General features: G+C 35.7%; 1 protein-coding gene across 2 annotated transcripts; it reads left to right on the top strand.

Annotated features, from left to right (window-relative positions):
• The first annotated feature begins 110 nt into the window (after nucleotides 1-110).
• Nucleotides 111-20,944, top strand: LOC119554752. 2 transcript variants are annotated; one of them, XM_037865781.1, is made up of 7 exons: nucleotides 111-682; nucleotides 7,617-7,716; nucleotides 18,584-18,746; nucleotides 18,808-18,915; nucleotides 19,073-19,237; nucleotides 19,301-19,401; nucleotides 19,698-20,944. In XM_037865781.1, exons 3-7 carry the CDS (start codon nucleotides 18,632-18,634, stop codon nucleotides 20,157-20,159), a joined length of 951 nt encoding a protein of 316 aa, XP_037721709.1. In that variant the 5' UTR covers nucleotides 111-682; nucleotides 7,617-7,716; nucleotides 18,584-18,631; the 3' UTR covers nucleotides 20,160-20,944. The 2 variants fall into 2 exon arrangements, with proteins under 2 accessions (XP_037721709.1, XP_037721708.1); XM_037865780.1 differs by having other exon boundaries at nucleotides 7,613-7,716.
• Nucleotides 20,945-21,228: the final 284 nt, after the last annotated feature.

Genomic DNA, 21,228 nt, shown 5'->3' with positions numbered 1-21,228 from the left:
AGATTTCCAACGCGTTAGTGCGTTTCTCACGGTTGCGCTATGCCAAGCTCTGGCTTAAAAGCTTTCTCGGCCAGGTGAACTTGGCGGAAGGTACGAAAAGTAACTGTCCACTCAGTCGCCGATATATCGCCGCGCTGGACGCATTAAGTTAGATACGAGATACGAACTCCGCTTTTCCGACTTTTCTACGTGGGTTAACTTAAAACAAAAGTCGCCTGCGCAGCCGGCGCGCCTTGAAAGTGTGTGTGTGTGTGAAAGTGTAGTAAAATATTCGAGTTCTTAATCAGTTCAAAGGCAGTGTGGGAAAGTGCATTAGTTGTTTAGAAAATCCAAGGCTAAAAAGTGTTAAAAGTTAACTCCCAGAAATGCACACACGCATACCAATGCAATCGAAAAGTTAAAGCGACGATCATTCATTACTGCTTCTTCTTCTTCCTCTCTTTGCGACGTGTTTCGCTTACCTGTCAAAACGCGCGTGTATTGGTGCGCTCCATCGCTCCCTCTCACTCGCTCTCTCTCGATTTGCACATGCAAAAAGACATCAGCAGCAACAACAACAACGCCAACCACAAGAACTTCGCCTGAGAGCTTTTAAGTCGAAGTTCTTGACGTCGACGTTGGCGGCGACAGCGCAGTCGGCGGAGGCAGCGCAGCGGCAGAGAGCAACTCGTACAGGTTTCAGGTTTGTTGGAATTTTTTTGATATTGTCGCTTTTGATTTTTGTTTACCTATGATTGCAAAAAAAATCAGAAAAGATCGTAGCGGATTTGAATAATCTTCTAGAACGATCAATGTTCTATTGTTTTCCCATATTCAGTAAAATAATGTCGAAATTCAGATCGATAAATACATAATTTAGAATTTGGTAGATTATTTCAATAAGAAACATTTAAATCATTTTATTTTATTTACTTATTTATTCTTTTATATATTTTTTTAATAGTTAGAAAATTAAATAGATTTCAGATAAGCTTAATATCAGGCCCATGTTGTTGGCAATGAGGCCTTCGAGCTTATCAAATGACTGTATCTGTTTACTTTCACATTCCCCAGAATTGTTTGTTCGGATATTAATCTTGTTACTATGGGATAAGATTTCATATCTAAGAACGTGATACAGATGAGATCGGTGGACAAAGAATGAAAAATTGATGTACGATAACAGTTCAAAAATGTGTGCATTGTTTAAAATGGATTGCAGGGTAGTATACCTTAAAATCAATATGTTTACAAGGGTTTTTACTTAAGATATACAGTATAAAAAGACAAGCTTTTTTCATAACTACCCCTGCTAAATTAACGCATCTAAAGTAATATCCAAGTCTCTTTTAGACGATGAAACCTGCAATTTTCCCTTGTTAAACTCACAATTTTCCCACCAACATAACCCCTTTTTGGCTTATCAACAAAGCTCATTAAAAATTCCGAAAAAGATTTACAACTTCAGGCCACTGCACTAACCGACGCAAAAGTCAAAAGTCTTGCCTTGCAAAGTTTGCTTGCAAATTTATTTACCTAGCTCTAACTCAACTCTTTGAAAGCCTAAACAAAAAAATGTAAAAAATAATTATGCCAGCAGCAGCAACAACATCGAAAAACATCAGTGAAACAGTTTAAACGACTTTCAGTCACGGCAGCTCAGCAGGTGTTGGTTATTAAGAGGGGAGGGGGGATCCGGGGGAGGGCCCTGACTTCAACTTAAATATGCAAACTTTTTCGCTGTGCTTTGAGAATACTCGCAAATTGTGATAAGAGTTTCCCCAACTACAAAACCTAATTAGCAAATGTTGTGAGGCAATTAAACTAAATTACAGAGCTCCTTCTTAGCCATGTTGAAAGTTGGAAAACAAAATAATTGTCACAAAATGTCGCAGTGCAGGTTTGCACTTAGTAAACATTTTTAAGCATGTTTAGAAGGCAAACAAAAGCCATATGTGGGGTATGAAATCTAGAATGCAACTTCAAAATTAATTTAATTTTACATTTCTATGTTTAAGAACAGTAAAATTATATTATATTACAATATTATAATAATATTTCATTCTTTTTAATGTTTTTTAAATTATTTTTAATGATGTTAAATTGTCTTACAAATGTTTATCTTACAATTTCGTTAATACGTTTGGCAATTTTCTAAGTAATCTACCCTAACGAGTCTGAATTTTGTTTTAAATTTAATGAAAGTTACTCCAAATAAACCACTCCATGAGGTGACATCATTAAGCTAAAAATCAACCCCAAAAAAACCGGTAATCAAGTAATAGGGCAACGTCAAAGCAAAGTCACATTCTAAGGTCTAAGAACAACAAAGAAAATTGGTCTGAAGCACTCGAGAAAATCCCTTCATTTCAAGTATTCTTTCCTGGTTACTGTCATGATTTTGTTAACCATCTCAGCCCTCCATCAAAGCGCCCAGCCAAGCGAAAGATTGACAAACTATATTTACGACTCCCTGCTGATGATCTCAGGCAAATGATGACAATCTGACACGCAAGGGAATTCATTACATTTCGTTCTCGCAGATAAAAGCCTTTTGCCAAACTCGACAACAAAGGCAGGAACCTGCCACATTTAGATAGCCGTCTGCGGAACTGACCTCAAATTTAATTACCAACTTAACCTTTTTGGCCAACGCAATAGAGGGTGCAGCCCATGTGACCTAATCCTGACCGAGTTGACCTATTAAGCGCAGGAAAAGTCAAGTTGTGGAAAGGAAATAAGGATATTTGGGGTGGGATGTGCCTACGTAAAATTAGACTTAGCCAGAGTAACCGAAAGTGTTGGCCTGCTCAATGAACGTTTTATTCTTAGCCAATGGAGCAGTTGCATGCCAGCCGATGAAGCGTTTTACGGGCTCATAAAACTGGGATAATAAACATTTTTGAGACACGGCAGGCTTTCGCCTTTGGGTCTATTTTCGGCGTACCATTTTATATATTGCGCCCACCGCCCCTTTATTAGGAATAAATTAATAAAGAAATGAATTTGGCAATGCGAAGAGAGAATATTAAATGGCTAGTTAGGCGGCAAAGTTAAAAATATGTACTTAGTATAGAATTAATTATGAAGTGATTTTGAAATTGAGTTGTGAAACAGTCAAGTTTCGGTTAAGAATAACTTTCACGTAATTGGTTATAAACTAACAATCTTTGTTTTATTAAATTTCTATGCTTTTCTAAGCTATGTAAGAACTTTTGTTGTTAAATTGATAACTGCTCTTACTTCGAAGAAAATTCTTAGATTGATGTCAACCGCTTTCCATAAACTCAAATTCCGTTTGGAATAGTTCTAGGAATCTAGAATACAATAGAGATATCGACATGTGTGCACATTTCTTCGTTTATTGTATACCCATTGTTCATAGAGTAACAGGGTATGCTCTATTCGTTAAAAAAGACGGTTATAGTTGGAAATAGTGTTTCCGGCTTTATAATACCCGTTCAAAATTCACTACTTTTAGGATTTGGTAAAACGTATCTGAAAAAAGTTATTTAAGAGCCGAGGCACTCGACTAAAGCAGTTCTTCCTGTTTTTTATGGTTCCAGAACAAAAATGTTAACGATGATCAAGTATTCATATGAATATTCTATAAAGTTTTGTATTGTGTTTATAACAAGATTTGACTTGAGTTGACCCTGGCACGCGCTTTTTGTTAAAGACTTTTAAATGCTTTTCTCTGCTTTCATCTTTTTTCCATGATGGTCACGTTTGGATGTCTTATCTCTAATGTTACTTATCAAGTTTCGGGGAGTGGTTATAATATGCAAATGCTGTTTAGATGTGTGAAACAGGTTATAGTTGAAGTCGAAGAAAAATGTTTAGTTGCTCAATAATTTTAAAGTGGTTAAGGTATATGGTAAAGGTATTAGTTGAGGCTTGCTTGGGAAAATGCATAGCTCATTTCTTACGAAATGAAAACTCGGTCAAAACTCCACAGGCTAACCTTCTTTCCTCTCAGTTTCTTCTTTTTACTGAATTTCGAAATAATTTCGTTTTCAATGCCCAAAATCTTGAGGAAAAACCAAAAGTAAAACCGGTTTTAACGGTTAGAGGAGCATATAAGCACACACACATATAGGAAAATGTATTTTATCTACCAAAAACTCAAAATCCAAAATGAAAAGTAGGTGACGTGAAGCACCGTTAGCCCCTAAAAACTGGTCGTTGTTATTGTTCTTCTTCTTATTGTTACTGTCGATGCACAGACAAAAATTTAAATGCTTTTTTGATGGAAAAGTGTATAAAAACTAATTTTATATAAACTAATTTTATAATTTTTATGCAAATATGTATTATATTATTGTGCATAGTAATAGAAAAGTTAATTTATTTCCTTTAACACTTAAGTTTACAAGTCTAACAATTCAAAAAAGTGTATTTATTAATGTGCAATTAACTGTTTTGGGTGAATCCTACATAAAAAGGTCCCCATTTTGTATGGTATGATGTTTATCTCCACAAACAAAAAAGATACAAAATATGTTTTAGGTGCATGCGTGTAAAAGTATGTTGTTTGGGGACCACGCCTATCGGATTTTTCAATTTTACATAATGTGGGCAGGTCGACGGCATTGCGTTGAGAGGTTGGAAAAGGGGGTGGGGCACGGGGACTGACAGTGGAAATGGGGAGCTTTGGTTGAGTGGCCAAATAGCATTGGTAAAAAACAACAACAGCGCAGACGCAGCAGCAGCCACAACAACAACAACTGGCGACGTCACACTTGCGTGGTCAGCTTTTTGTGCATTCCCAAGAGCGAGACAGCCAATTTGTTAGAGCGAGTGCAATGCATACAAGCAACAAGCCTTGGTTTTAGAACAGTGGATCCATTTAGGGCATAGTATCAAAAATAACATTATTTTTTTCTTATTTACTTTTTTAATAACTATTTTGTATACGAATTCTAAGTAAATCAGACCATATATAACGAAAGAAGTAAAGAAGTAGTTTAAAGTCTGAACATAATGCTTACTTTGTTTTTTCTTTTATAATTTAGGAGGTATTTAAAACAATTTGTTTGGCCAATATAAGTTTCTTTTTCAAATACTATAACAAAAAATTCGAGTCAAAATACATCTCTTCTAAAAATATTATTTCTTTCAATGGCAATTTGATTTATCTATTTCGGATAATCCAGTTTCATTTTAGAATATAAACTTTTAATTCCTTTTTGTTTAAGACAGTTCCAAAAAATGTTTAATTTATAGATAATGTTTTTAAAGTTGTTCTAAAGGTAATGCACGTATTATTCTAAATAAATTAACAACAATTTATTATTATTATTTTTTTTTTAAATTGGCAAGTATCAGTTCCACTGTAAAATTGCATTGGCGGCGCAGTCGGCTTCATGGTCAATCGAAACTCCAGCTTGTCTTATGCAAATTGACTTATGGCATTCTTTCTTGCAAGTGTTCTATGGCTCTCCCTTTCTAGATTTCTTGCTCTCACATTTGCACACTTTGACTGCGTAATTAAGTGCCCTTTTAATTGAGTTTGGAACGGTTTGCCTCATCTTCCACAGGGTCCATTCCCATTCCCTCGGAGTTGGCCCAAAGCGGTTTTACATCTTGTTGTTACTTTTCTTATTTCGTTGCATTTTAATTGAAATTTATGCAGCTATTTAAGTGCACTGCTCTCTTTCCCTTTTTTTTGGAGGGAGGATGCGGTTCAGCGATTCTTTTGTTGAAGTTTTGCGTTAACTTTGATTACATGAATCCCCATTTACTGTTCTATATTATGTTTTTGAGTGTACGAGAGGGGGAGTTCCCACTGCACTGATTCGAAATTGAAACTGCTTTTGCCATTGTCGAACAGGAAATTAGATGAAAAAGCGAGCTGCCCCAGACGGAAGCTTTGGTTCCAATTAAACGGGGTGAGGCTTTCAACGAAAGTGCAGCACTCAGCTTGGTCCAAACCATTGTTAACCCAAGTTAATGGACTGCCAAAACTGTTGGGATTTGTTTGGGAACATTCGGAAAAAGTTTAGATAGAAAATCAGCTCTAATGGGATGAGGAAAATGGCTGGTAAATAGGATGATACTACAGTAATGTCGATCCAAGCCACTCACGCTTGATTTTTTACGCTTTCCATTATTACTACTTCGAGATTAACAGAGATAATGAGGAATTGCAAGTGTATGAAAATGGTATTGCAAAATAATATTCATTTAAAGTTGAATTATAATTGCATTTCCAAAATGTTCTTAAAGAGAAAATACAAACTGGGTGTTTTCATGGATAATCTAAAAAAACTAAAATTATATGACATTGATGAGGGCCTAAATTAATTAAGGTCCCTCGTTTAAAAAGAGAATTTCCGTTTTCGACTTTAAATGGTATTACACTTCGTTTGTGAAACACAAATAAAGATTTTATGTAATTAGGGTAATGATGGTTTAACTTTAATGTTTCCTTCTTAGAGCATGCAATGCTGACAACTGTAATAAAAGTATATTTACACGTAATAACATGTGATATATTATTACAAAATTTAAATTAACTTAAACCTTAACAAATACAGTAGAGTTCAATACAATTTTGTTTCTGATTTAATTTAATTTATTGAAAATGTCCATAAATCTTTCCCTGCATCTACAAGCCAATCAATTTTCATCTAATTGATGCTACTCCGATTACCAAATTTTCTTTCTGAAATTGAACAAAATTGTCCGAATTCTTTTATGGTTGGTTTCCAATTGCTCAATCAACAAAAATATTTGAAGAGGTCAAGTATAAATGCTTAAACTTGCATAACACAAAACTCACACAAAGAGACCGCAAAAAGAGACAACAATTTGCTCGCCTAGTTTTCAGCTTTTGTTTGGGGGTCAATTATAATACATGTGAACTGCAAGTCTCTAATTAAAGTGTTTTTTTTTTCTGCCCAACCCCAAAGAAGCGAAACTCGAGGAAATTAGAAAGCCATCAACGAAGCTGATTCGAATCGTTTGGATGCCTGTCAACTTTCGGTTGGGTTTTTAAGTACTTTTGATTGCGTTTCACCCATTGTCACGCCGCTGACTAACGTGATTCACGCAATTTTTAGACATGGGCGGCGAGGTGGACGATTGCGAGGGGGTTCCATTAACCATTGTCATTGCTGTGCAACCGGCATACAAATTTCGTTGAAATTTTCTTGCTCGACTCTCCGGGTCTCTGGGGTAATTGTCATGCAATTTTAACTTGACGATTCAAGGCACGATTGCGAAACCCCTTTCCCCCTTTTTTGATAAGAGTTTAAGTAATTGTAGTTGCATTTGATGCAAAGGTTGTTAGTGAAGTTTATCTTTTAATTAAGGGAAGTGATTAAGGAACATTGCTTGTAGATGGAAATATAATCTTGGAAGCACTTCATTTAATTTCATATGGATACAATAATCGAAAATGTTAATCTTAAAAGTAATTAGTTTAATTCTAAGTTAAAATCCATATCAATGGGAAATGTTCTGACTTATTAGTATGCTTAAAGTCATTTTTATAGCCAAGTAAATACCCACTGCATATATTGATCAACCAATAAGCCAGTAAAGTACTGGGAAATCGTTTTGATTCATTGATTTCAAAAACAGCAAACAACTCTTTACTAATCTCTTATTTGTTTTTGTTACCTTTTAGATAGGCTGAAAAACCCACCCATAACAAATACTTGAGTCATGGATTGCAGCAGAAGAAAAATAAAAGTTGGCCTAATTGAAATGGATTTATAAAATTAGTTAGAAGTAAGTATTTAACAGAGCAATATTATACTAAAGGGAGATATTCTTTTTTAATCAGCATGCCGTGCAACATTAAAAAATATACTCAGTCATATTTTCACGCTGTTCATATGGATCTTAAACTCTTAAAAGCACTTTTAAAGTTTTCTTTACTGAGAAATCCAAATATTAGCCGAATCAGCTTGAATTCCACACCAATAAAAACCAAATAAAAGAATGTTCCCCACTCTGCTGTCTCCTAAAAATTCGCGGTCAAGGTTGTTAACCTAAGCCTCGCCTGCTGCTGTCTTCTTTTTCGTCACTTTTTCTTAATTCTCATTCTTTTTAATTTTTACGCATTTTTTTGAGCATGTGGAGAATGAAATGTAACCGGTGTTGCGACATCATAAAGCTTTGAAAATACGTCGTGGGGCCAATGTAACGTTAAGAAGAAATACTAGCTGATATTGCAACTGTTATAATATTATATTATATAAAGATATTTAATTTTTTTTTTATTTTAAAAGATTTGTGCAATGGATTGAGATTGTTTATATTGTGTTTTTATATATACAATTACTATTAAAAAACTGCTGCGAAGATATAATACAAATAGGTTGTTTTAACTTATATTTTGAATTAAGATGTTTTTATTTGTATTTTGTATTTGTAAGTCACAATTCATACTCAGCAAATTACATAATTTATATAAATTAATTATTGATTCAATACACCCTTGATCTTTGCAAGTACTGAACAAAACAATCATAAATAAATGAATGAATGAACGCGGAGCGTTGGGGAAAAGACAACAGCAACCGGTTCAATAACTGACAACTGGAATGAGGCACAAATTAAATTACATTAAAAGGGCAGCGGCCAAAAGACGATCAACAATATTTGCATGACTCAACTGAAAGATACGTTTCGAACATGATGCTTTTATCGGGCTAGAAATTCTCAAGTTGCGTTTGAAGTATTTGCGACCGCCTCATTAGAGGCTTTTCTTTTCGCTAACCTTTGGCTGCCCGCTTATTACAGACAATGAAAACTTGTTTTTCAACAATATCTGCGACTGATTAACATTATGTTAATTCCATTTTGATGTGGGAGTTCACGGAGGTATATATTAATCTGCACATGAGAGAAACTTGTCTGGAAGCCAATTGTTGAGTGGGAAGCTTGGGGAAATTTATGAATAATTTGTTATTTTTTTAGTTTATGTACCCTTTGCTATGACTTGTAGTGTAAATAATATTTTAATAAACTTTATTTTTATTATCTACAGAGATAAATCTATTTAAGATCAAGTTTTGACCCAACATTAGTCTAACAATGCTATATTATTATTATAATTATTATTATAGATAGAGTAGTTTACAAAACTAAACTAAGTTAAATGGTAGTTGGTTTAAAATGGTTGAAGATTTAATAATGATAATTAATATATTTGTTATGTACATTTGTCTTCTAATTCTGATATTTAGATTTTGTAATATAATTCAGGTTATTTTAGGAACCAAGTCATTTTATAAATCTATTATATTCCTAATTCTATATCAAAATGTAGTACTGAATTATTGTGATCCTTCAAAGAATTTAGAAAACTAAGTTTGTTGCTGCCTCAGCTTTATGCCACTTGCTTCACCGGAAGTACTTACAACCTCTTACGTGATTTTAATTGTTAATTGGTTGGCTAAAGGAAAGGTTATAGCCAAACATTTGCCTATTTAATTAGCCAACTGAAAAGACCGAGTCCATGGCAGCAGCATTTTTATTTTGCCGTTGCCACGGCTGACAAAATCACAATCGCCTTTCGAGATGAGCAGCGCACGTGATTTATCGACTGCATCGGTGAGCAACTCCCCTACAAAAATCCAAAAAAAACCAAATCCAGACACACTTGAGTGCCAGTTGGCCATTCAGCCATCTGAGCAGTTTATGGAGCCCCAATGAGCTGATGGTGCCAGGCAGTTTTGTTCTGTTCTGTTCTGTTTATTTATTTATTGGTGTGAAGACGCAAGTGTCGAAAAAATCCGATAAAAAAAACCGAAGCGAAAAATAGAGATAGAATGCGTTTTGCTGCTTAAACTTCCGGTTAGTTTAAATTCCAAGCAAAAGATAATTATGGCATTTCATTTGGTAAGCTCTAAAAACTCCTACAGTTTTTTGTAAATAGGTAATTAAACCATAAATCATCTGGGAAATATTTCTATTTATTAGCAATTTTCAAGCTTATAGTCGCGTGTTAATTCTTGAAAATCACTCTATTCTGTGATGTATTTGAAAAGAAAACGAACAATGTTGGTTCAGTAACTTTCGCGGATTAAGTGATTTAAATTTACATGTTTTGAATCGGATTAGTGGTTTAGATTTTATTTAGCTTTACAAAAAGAAAAAAAGTAATGAATATAAAGGCATTGTTAAACTTTAAAGTTTTTTTAATACCTATAAAAATATCAAATGCATTTTGATGTATTTAAAGCTATTAAATTTAAGCCAAAGGCGTAGCTGTAACCTAAATCAAGCCAAGTAAATGCGATTTTATTCTTGGGAACCTCCCAAGACTTTATCCGAATACTTAGAAATCCCCGAGCTTCCGCCTTTTCTGGGCTATAAATCGACTTTCAGCCAGATAACGGACCATCTTTGGGAGCTGGTTAGTTAGTTAGTTAGTTGGCAACGCCTTGGGGCGTGGAGAGCGGCACGCAGAATTATTAACTGACAGCGGCAGCCATTAACAATGCGAACACACATGCACATGAGTCGTTCTTGCAACATCAGCAACATGCACAGCAGCAACATGAGTACTGGCAGCATCAGCAAAGCAGCAAAATTACACTGAAAAATATACGTACTCCAATTAATTTTTTATTTATAATAAAAACAATTTACATCGAATAGCAATTGTAAAAATTTATTTTTTTATTATTATAAGAAACATTTAGATACATTTTTTCTTTATAATGAGGTATTTCTATCCCATACCCGGAAATACCTTTTTCATTTCATTGCATGTCAAAGATAAATTATCTTTTAAATGAGCTAGAATTGTTCACAATACTTTGTTTACAAATTCTTGACAAAATAAGTGTTTTAAAATATACGTCTTCAGGACTTCATCTTATTTTGCTATTATTATTAAAGTTCATTATATTTAATTGTATTTAAAGTTTTTCTCTGTGTCATTACAAATACTTGAGCAAAAATAGCATCTATATTTTGATCAGATTTTCGGAAATGTTTTATACTTAATATCTCTTTTCCTTATCAACATGGCTTTTTCGAGTGCAGCAGCAGCAGCATCGTTGCCTCGTTGCACTTTCCATTTGCCAAGTCAGTGAGCCGAAACCCGCTCCATTCTGCTCTCATCTTGGACCGGCGAACGTCCCCGATGCATTGGCTACTTTAGCTAATGACTTTATTGAATCGACCGAGGCATATCCCCAGCCCGATCCCCAATCCCCTGGACCTCAATCCCTCAATCTGGTCGCTTCTGTTGACTCTTCGTGTGACTTTTGCCGTATCAAGCGGGAAATTAGCACAAGCAAATTAAATGAATAGACGACAATGGGCCATCATCATTACACAGAACGTGTTAGTATCGCCCTGGGTGGCAATTCAAGCAGATCAAATTGGGTTACTATGGGAGTAGAGAGTTTGAAGTTGGAATAAATTATTTCTACTTTACATTCGTTTACTATAAGTACTTATACTTTTCCTTTAGAGTATCACTATAAATAAATGTTATCAGCTCATCAGTTAGAGCTTATATTTATTATATATCATTTACAAGATAAGTTGAGTTTATGATCTACGTATATGTAATATAGGATTATAGTTTCTTAAGCTTGCAAAAAAAAAATATTTAATGGTTATTTGTTATTTTAAAGTATATTTATACATGAAGAGATATAAATAATGGTAAAAATAACAACAAATTTACAATGATATTATAGTTGGTAGCATTAAAGAAAACTCGCGTTATTGTGTTTGAGATATTTCATATATGTAAATCTTTTTTTATTATTCATTTGGAAAGTTTAAATCATCAAAACATACATGCATGTGCATAAAAGTCGAAAATTGTTTGTTGCACACCCTCTACGTCTGACTAATTTGACTTGTAACTAAGTTGAGTTAATGCATATAACGCTGGGACACGGCTGTTAACCTACAAACATTCAAGTTTACCCAGACCTATGTATGTCTTAATTCCTAAGACTTAACTAAACATGCCCCAGGCCATTTCCCATCGTCTCCTTTAGCCCTCCCTGTTTTTTGCTGCCTGCCTTATAGCAATTATGCTTAATTGTTTGACACGGCCAAAGAAGATGGTTAACCGTTTCATGTAAAATGCAGCACATGTTATGTAAATAACGGTTGTACCTATGCAACAATATGGCAACAATGTCATGGGTGGGGGCAGTAAAATATGATGGAGGGTGAGATGGTGGAAAAGATGGAACTGAGACACAAAGTGGGACACCAACAGCTGGCCACAGAACAAACTGTTTTTAGTGTTGGACGAAAAACGCTTTCCCACTTTTCCTCCCCACTGCCCAATGACAATGTCTGACACACATATGAAAAGGGGTTGGGAAACGGGAGGACTTTGTGGGGGGCCTACACCTAAATATATTACTTTTCAGATTCTTAAGAATTGGTTTTCTTTCTAAAAATAAAAATTATTGGTTTAGTTTTCTTGTCAGTTTACGCTTTTTGTTATATTTAGACGAAATTTAACGTTTCTTTCATCGACAAATCGGGTAACATATATAGGTTTATTTCTTAAGATTTCATTGATTTCAACGAATGCTATTGAAACAAGATCTCAAATACTCAAATTTGTTTATTGTGTGGTTTGTGTACCCTCTTCTTATCAAATGCCTAGCTCTTTTTTCAGTGTAAAGGGTGGCCAACAAGTTTTTGAGGGCGTTGGCAGCTTGATTGTTGTTTGCACAACTTGTCGCACTTGCAGCATGTTGCACGCTTGTCATAACGATAGATAAATACTAACTGAAAAGTATAGAAAAAGAAGAAAATGCTGAAAGTTTACCGAACTACTTATGGCTGAGTGCGAGCGAAAGAGATCGCTGCCATAAAGATAGCGTCTAGGGCTTTTGTTTGGTGGTAACTTTCACCCAAAATAAAAAAGTGAAGTGCTTAAAGAAGCGGCAACAAAGTAAAAGTTTTTCACAATTCAACGAAACGTGAAAATCTTCCACAAAAGCGAGTGAGAAATAGGGATCTAGACAGGGACAGAAGATGGGAGCTTCCGTTGGCAAGCTGAAGTGAAATGTGTTAACAACAAATCAAACAGGAACAGCAATTATAAGCCCAGCTGGAGAGATGACAGCAAAAGATGAACGATGAAAGATGAAGTTACAAATTTTTAGTTCTAAAAACAAGTTTGACCCATTTCCAAGACCATCCGTCCTATGTGAACAGAAATTAGCATGATAGATCTCTGTTTGTGGAGCCTGGGAATCCGGCTTTTCTCCAGAAAGAGGTGCTTCATAAGTAGCTCGAGATTCTTCTAATCCAGCGGAAGTCGTTTCTTTGACTTCTGTTTTGTTTCCTCTCTTGACTGGCTTAAGTTTTCAATGGGAATCTTGTAATAGATCTTGAATTCCAACCAAAATAAAGCAAAGTAAATATTTTACAAGCTTTAAAATTGTATAGATCTCTTTTAAATACTATAGGATTTCGATAAGATAAAAAAGTTTTTAATCCAAGTATTTTGAATATTATATTAGTGATAACGATAGAGCATTTGACAAAGTCTGCTTGAAGTTGAGCTTTTTATTCCATTGACCCCAAGAAAATCTATCCGAATAAACCCAAACTAATTTAGTTAGCCCAAAATTTCGTTAGCTGTCTGCTCTGTCACTCAATTAAGACAAGTTCTAACCTCACTTGACTTTGGCTTGCGAAGTGTATACTTAGAACCCCCAAAAAATAAGAGCCGCTAGGAAAATTGCATTTCCACTGTGCCCAATTTTACAAAGTTTTCCAAGGCAACGGCAAAGGTAGAAGCGGCACAAACTTTTCCCCAGCTGTTGTGGCCTGTTTTGCACTTTGCCATGGCAACAAGTGCGGCCAAACATAAACAAAAGAAAGAAAACACAGTTTGGAAAATTCTTCACTCGCGTTGCCAACTAACTACGATTCAGAACTTTACTATTGATCTACAGACTTTAAGATATACCCTTTTCATAACAATGACAAAAAAAGAACAAAAACAAATGTTTAAAAATTACTTTTAGTAAGCCAATCTAGAAATCCCAAATATAGATAATTGTATCTTTTTCATAGTTTAAGTTAGTTTTTGATCTTCTAAGGAAATGCCCCTTTAAGTACCCTATTCGATTCGGGTGAAAATCAATAGCAGAAAGGTGGAAAATACAGGTGAGGAAATGTGAGCCGAGGGGTGGAAAGGTGAGAGGCACCATTAGAGAGTCCGCGCCACGTTTTTCCATTTGATTTGCGGGCGTGCAAGTCGATGCCAGTCGAGCCGGCCGACAAATTGAAGTAAATTTCCTGTCTGGGTTCCTGGTCCGGCTGGAACGTTCCCACCGGTGACCCAATTTCCGCGGAAAAGCGACTTTTCATTAGTCTAAGTTCCCTTTTATTTGGGTTGCGTTAGGTTCGGCCCTTCGTCTGGAAAAATTTGCACATTCTGTTGATTAAGTGAGTGAGGCTAATGGGTCTGGAGCGATTTGCTTGGGTTTGGACAATCCTCGAAAGGTGGTTGGCCTTTCTTTTCCACGTTAAATTGCTTTATTTGGCCGGCTTTCGTTTCCCAAGTTAATTGATTTGGTTGGGTTGCTGCGGACGACTTGAAAATGCTAATGGAAGTACGAGTTGAACTTTAAGTTGAGTTGGAGTTGTGTCGGAGATAAATCGAATCCAGGTGACTAAGTCGGCATTAATGGGCTCCAAGTAAAATGTGACCGAAACTTTAGGTCGGGTTCCGAACGAATGGTGTCAGATTAAGAACATTTCGGGCTTAACCTGAGAACATAAAAATCTAAAAAAAATGAGGTTTGTGTACATGCTAGACTTTCTGGACGCCTGGTAGAGATTTATTTAATTTCCCATCTCATGTTTTGTTATTGGTAGAATTTAATGTATTTTGGTTATTTTGTTGATGACAAAGTAATTATTTATTGATAGAAGTACATATAAACATTAGAAATAATATTTTAATAAAACTTACAATTCACAACCGTCTTCTCGCGGACTCGAACCTGTGCTACCATGTGTCGGAGGCGGACGCTCTAGCAGCTGGACCACCGAGCGAATGTTTCGAGTACGGTCAATTGGGACACTAGACCTACATACATGTTTTTATGAACGATGTTGATAGTTTATCGTTTTCGATAGACTTTATCGCGTCTATCGCAGCTTTTTCATGAACGGCGTTCGATATCTGAGAACATTTTTCGCAATTTGGAACCAAGTTGTTCGTCGGTAGAAATTGTTACCAACACCGTTCGATTTTCGTAAACAAACGTTCGAAATGTGAGAACTAAAAATGGAGAACGGATTGTTCGCATTTCATGAAAAATGTTCTTGATTTTTTTCGTTCTTTTTTTTCTGGGTGTAGAAATACTTTTAAGAACGCAATAATGTTCTCTACACTATTAATGGATACATGCAATTTACATATGACTTAAAAATAAGATTTATAAAAGCCAACCTTAGGGAAAGGTAACATAAAATCAATTACAAAAAGTTGAAATTGAAGAATAAATAAGTTTCAACTTTAAGATGCATTTAATGTTGTATTGAATATTTGATTTATATTAAAACTAGTTAACAATTTATTATTTTTTAATTATTTTTTCTAAATTCTTTATTAGATATGTTAGTGCATAAAACTAGAATTCTAAAAAATTCTATATCCTATATGTTTTTGTAAGATAAGCTTGGCTTTAGCTGGATAAAAAGATTTCTCCTTTCATTGGTGGTTTGATTCATGGTTATGGCTTTATGTTAAAAGACCGAAACACCCGGGAAACCCACACGAAGTGGCTGCCACATCATGTGGCAAGCCAAGTGTGGTGAACTTGGCTCGGACGGCCCGCTGACAATTACACTTGGTGGCTTTTCGCTTGGCCAGTCGTGTTGGCCACTCAATAAGTGGCTATCCAGACTTTTGATATCAACAGTAGGACAAATCTAACACGAACCGTTCTAAGTTAGATAAAATTGTATTTTAATCTGATATATTATTATTTGGGTTGCATAATCTTATTTTACTAGCTTATCATAAAAATGTGATATGATGATATGCGAAATGCCCGATTCCTCGTAAATGTATAATATATTTCATTTTAATATTCATGGAGTCTTTTACAATGACTTATGTAAACCAAACAACTTAAAATATATTATGTTAAAATGTGAGTGATCTTTTGTGACCGAGCTAGAAAATGGTGAATTTTGTAATCTGACTCTTTCAAAATTTTATTATAATTTATACTTCTTATATAAATATCAACTTTCTTAAAGTATGGCTTTAAAGAGCATACACTGTACATTCTTTCTTGACACCAACGCACGGCGTGTAAATCATATAAACATATGCACATCACCTCTGAATCACGCTCTCAGCCGGGCAATCAAAATGGCCCAGAGCTCTATAGCTCAGTCCCCGAATCCAAACACCGCTTTGGGCCTTCTCTCCACCTTTTCGACCACCTACACACGATCACCGATGTGATGGCCAGAAAAGAGGTTTAAAGGAAAAAATAAAAGAAGCCACGCGACGAGTCTTCCATTTTGTGGGGGATCGGAAGGGAAATGGAGAGGAGTATCCCAAATGAAATTTATGCAAGTTGAAAATCGTGACACAATTGGGAAAAGTTCATTCCATTGACTTTGACTTGGCCTGGCTTTGGCTTTTGATTAGGCTCTTAGCTTGGCTTTGGCTTGAGCTTCGACTCAGAGGTTAGCTGCCATTTGTTAGCCACACAACAAAGTTGCAGAATGAATTGAGAGACGTGGAAAGAAAAGATCACAAAGAACTCAGAAGAAAGATGGAATTGCTAGAAATTTAAACAAGCTATATCCAATGAAATCTTTATAGGAAAATGATATATCAAGAAATGTTAATAAACAATAAATCATAATATAAATACAATTAAGAAGAAAATATTAAAGATCCGAAGATACTAATGTTTGATATATCCGAAAACGTCTTATCTCCAAAGAATAATTCTTGGCTTTTTCTAAATTTTCAAAAGTATATATATATCTTTATAGTAATTTGCTATATCAAATAGTTTTTATATTGATATAATTTATATTAATATAAGGACTATTTGATATAGCAGAAAGTTAAGAAATAAATAATAATGTTTCGGGATCTCCTAAAATATCGTATCTGCGAAGAACCATTCTCTGGGGCTTTTCAAAATCTTAGTTCCACTCCGGCTCGCAAAGTCGAGCCTTCCTCTTGGCCAACTTTCGAGCCAAGAAGCAGAACCATCAGCGGTATTCGTTGGGGTAATTTAAGCCGGGCGGCACATATTCGCCTTCTTCAGATTCGCCTGTCTATTTACCGCTAAGAGCAACAAACAGCGTCTGGCAAACATCGTCAAAATCGGAGTCTCCACTCCAATTCAGTTGCCCAGATGAGGCAACCTCGTCTCGGATTCATTTGGATTTCTTGGGCACAGTGTGTCTCCAGTTTCTGGTTTCTGGCATTTCAATGCTCGCTGCGATCTCTCGCTGTCATTGAGGACTCTCAACTTACTTGCATGTGATACTATTTATGCTATTACGAGGGGAGTGGGTTTGAGTGGCTTATTGAGAAGGTTGTTAAGTTTATTAGCATGAAGGTAGGAGACATTCACCGACGGGTTCTGCAGTTGATGAGTGGAAAAGATTGCTTAAGACAAATCATGATTACTAGGCCTTGAAGAAAGGGTAGCTAAAATAGTTAAGTATGTTTTAGCAGCAGTTAAAATTCTTTTCACTTTATTTATTTCACATGATAAATTAAATGTTTGTCAAAATATTTGTACTGATCAGAATTACATAAACTAACAATTAGAATTTTAAGTATCTCATTAGCACACAGTCTTTATACTGCTATTTTCACATGAATCCGTATCACCCATACTTAACGTTCACTTTTCGAAATACGTATACGTTGATATCGTTACGCCAATTACCTCCTAAATGCTATTTTTGCACGCGGCCTTTAATAGCTCATCAATTAGCCGAGAGCTGTCAAAAATAACTGGCATTTCTCGAGCTGAACTTGACTTTAGGGGTAGCTATAGATATTGATACTCTAGAAATTTGTGTTCTAAAATCCATTTAATTACATGTAAGAGGAAATCGGTTTATGGCTGAAATCCGCTTACAGAATAACGCAAGCAAAGAAAAACTGAATTGAAAGCTTTTGTGTATCTTTTGGATACAGATACGTGTAAGCGACCTACACAGAGATAGATATTTCTCTGCGTAAGCATTATTTTTTCTTGGTCTTTTTTTATGCAATCTCAAGGTCAGCGGCAAGTAGCTCTTTATGTATGAATGGGATCTAATTGTTCGTGATGAGAACACACGGCTCAATGCGAGGATGACAAAGTGCTCGGATGGGTGGGTTACGAGTTTACGAGTACGTCATGTGGGTGGTTCCTCCATAAGTACATTTGCTAATGCATGTAAGAAGATTTTTCGGGGAACAGCTTAGCCTCTTTGTCGTCGTGTTCGCATTTCAAATGCGCTTGACAATGACATTTTTTATCTCTTGGATTGGCAAATGTGGCTCAAAGTCAATGGGCATTTGACATAATTTGGCAGAACGATGTCTTCATTATTTGGGCAAGTGTTTGCAATTGAATGCTAATGTCTGTCCGTTTCTTTTCAGCTCGTTGGATCTCAATTGGATTGTTATCGTTATGCTGTACAGTAAAACATGGCAAAGTCGACACTTTATGCTGCTGGGGTGACCTGTCTGGGCTTTGTTTGCTTCGCCTTGGCATCCGTGGCCATTGGCATACCCATCTGGGGATACTACGATAGTCCATCGGGTGAGTGCCCACTGTGCAATATTTTAATTTGATCAATCTAATTCGTATTTCTCATTTACAGGCGGCTATGACTTCGATCGAGGTTATTTCGGACCGTTTAAGGTCTGCAAGCAATTGACGTACAATCGCGAGAAATGCGGCAACGATGTATCAAAGTTTAGGTTAAGCAGTAAGTATTTAAAATTATTTTCATCCCAACTGATATTTTATTAAATATACTTCAGAAAAGGTAGTTTTATTTTTAAATATATAATATAATATATATTATAATTTAAAATATTTTAAAAGTTTTATTAGTATTAATTTTTGCCCTCCTCCCTTTTCAGATGCAGTTTTCGTCAGTGGACTTTTGGCCATTGGCAGCTCAGCTGTGCTGGGCATCTTCTGCATTTTGTCGGTCATTCAACACGCGATGATCTCATCCAGGGAGAAGGTGGTAATGCCCTACACAACTCTAGTGATAGTGAAGCTAATGTTGGCGTTGCTGGGAGGTGAGTTCAGATGGGGTTGGCTAAGAACGATAAAGAAGCGTAATTTAATTGAAATATTTCCAGGTGTACTGGCCATCATAGCGACGGTCTTGTTTGCTCTGCAAATTGATGAGCAGGAGCGCTTTGGCTTCAAGATATCGCGGGGCATTTCCTTCTATATACAGGTGATTAATGGTTAATTACTCAGGCAGTTGCGTGAGCAATAATCAGGCAATCTAAAGATTTCCCTACTTTGTTGTTTGGTTTTCCTATAATTTAATATTAATATTTTTTATTAAAAAAACTATTCAGAAAGAAAAACCTTTTTTGGGTAAGCGGTCCAACAATGTTGACGAGCAAATTCAACATTTTAAAGTATGTTATAATAAAAACCCTTATAAGTTGGAAAAATAAAGAAATCTTTCGATTGCCTTTAAATTATATTATGACATTTATAATATTGTTTTATTTAACTTTACAGATCGTGGCGATTGTTTTAACCATCGCTCTGTTTGTGGCCGCCCTTTACGATGTGATTTATTCGCGCAGTCCCGGTGGAGATCCCACGATGGCGCTGGATGCCTCATCTCCTGGCAGTGCCACCACGTTCAATAATCCGGGCTTCAAGGAGCCGCGCAGTCGCAACGGCGTCTCGGTGACGGACGCCTCCGGAAAGCCGTACAGTGGAATCCGGAATGGAGCGGGAACGGCGGGCAGTGTGGCCTCCATGAGCACCACGGTGACCAGCGTCTCCAATGGGTCCACCCTCGACTCGGTGACTCGATCGCCACTGCGCTCGAGCCTGAAAAAACCGAGACCCCGGCCGGATCCAACGTTGGGCATTCAAAATCCCGGCTATTCCGGTTCCGGCAGTTCGCCACCGATGCGGCGAAACGGAAGTGTTAAGAAAGTCCGAATTCAGACGCACAGCACCGAGGTGTAAGATGGTTTCAAGCATTTAGATTTAAGTACTTCAACAAACAAGCATACGAAAAAAGAAAAAAAAAACATACAAAGACTGTGTACAGTAGCAAAAAAGACACAAAGGAAAGTTAAGATGAGAAACTTTTGTGGGTGTCTCTCATTAATTAATTAATAACTCCCAACTGCAAATTGAAAATTCATTTTCATTTGTCTTCCAAGAAAGATGCATATTATTCGTTTGGCATAGACCAAAATTTCTGTAAGCAACGGTTTCCGTCCACGGGCAAGGCAAGAGTATTTAATTCGAATTGAGTTCCCCAGAAGTATTTGATTTTCTATATATGTACCTCCCCAAGTGCCCTTTAGATCACGCCCCAGTCTCCCGCACTTTGAAAAGAATTATGCACGAAAACCCTGGAGTACCAACCAATACATAATTAATTTGCAATATTCTTATTTAACAGAAACAAAATAATCTTAAGCATTATAAAGCAACATTTGTAAAATACATAAAAAACAAAACGACACAAATTGTTATTTATAATTAAGTTTAAGTCAAGGCGAAATGAGCGAGTTTCAAATAGAATCGATATCTGTATGTTATTGTTAGCAGTACTTTATATTAAAAGCGTTATTCAACCTAACGGAAATTAATTCTTGTTGCGCTAAGATTTCACTATTAAAGACACTTAGATTAATTGCTAAGCTTGTTTGTTTAGTTTTTTTGTAATGTAATTGAAAAATGTGTTTCATGTTTTTCGCTGTAAGCTAAGAAAACACTAAATAAAAGCAAAAAAATAAATATTAGTGGAAAGTTTGTTTCTTGGGAACTTGAAATATTTCAATAATTTATTTATTTTACTAATTTTTGTATCTGGGCGTTATTTATAATTAAGTTTAAGTCAAGGCGAAATGAGCGAGTTTCAAATAAAATCGATATCTGTATGTTATTGTTAGCAGTACTTTATATTAAAAGCGTTATTCAACCTAACGGAAATTAAATATTGTTGCGACATTCTCCTCCTTTTTTCTCATATTTTTTATATTATCCATTCTCGTTCTTCTCTGTTCCTACACTTTTTATCAAG

This window comes from Drosophila subpulchrella, chromosome 3L (genome assembly GCF_014743375.2).
Source record: "Drosophila subpulchrella strain 33 F10 #4 breed RU33 chromosome 3L, RU_Dsub_v1.1 Primary Assembly, whole genome shotgun sequence".
In the NCBI taxonomy this organism is placed as follows: domain Eukaryota; kingdom Metazoa; phylum Arthropoda; class Insecta; order Diptera; family Drosophilidae; genus Drosophila; species Drosophila subpulchrella.
Note: the sequence above shows the minus strand (reverse complement) of the source record. Positions and strands in the feature narration are given on the sequence as shown.

What these genes read in the sequence shown, in the direction of transcription:
- LOC119554752 (XM_037865781.1), top strand. Translation starts at nt 18,632, where the DNA reads ATGGCAAAGTCGACACTTTATGCTGCTGGGGTGACCTGTCTGGGCTTT. An exon ending in AATGTTGGCGTTGCTGGGAG is followed by an intron (nt 19,238 to 19,300) that starts GTGAGTTCAGAT and finishes AAATATTTCCAG; the next exon opens with GTGTACTGGCCATCATAGCG. An exon ending in GCATTTCCTTCTATATACAG is followed by an intron (nt 19,402 to 19,697) that starts GTGATTAATGGT and finishes TTAACTTTACAG; the next exon opens with ATCGTGGCGATTGTTTTAAC.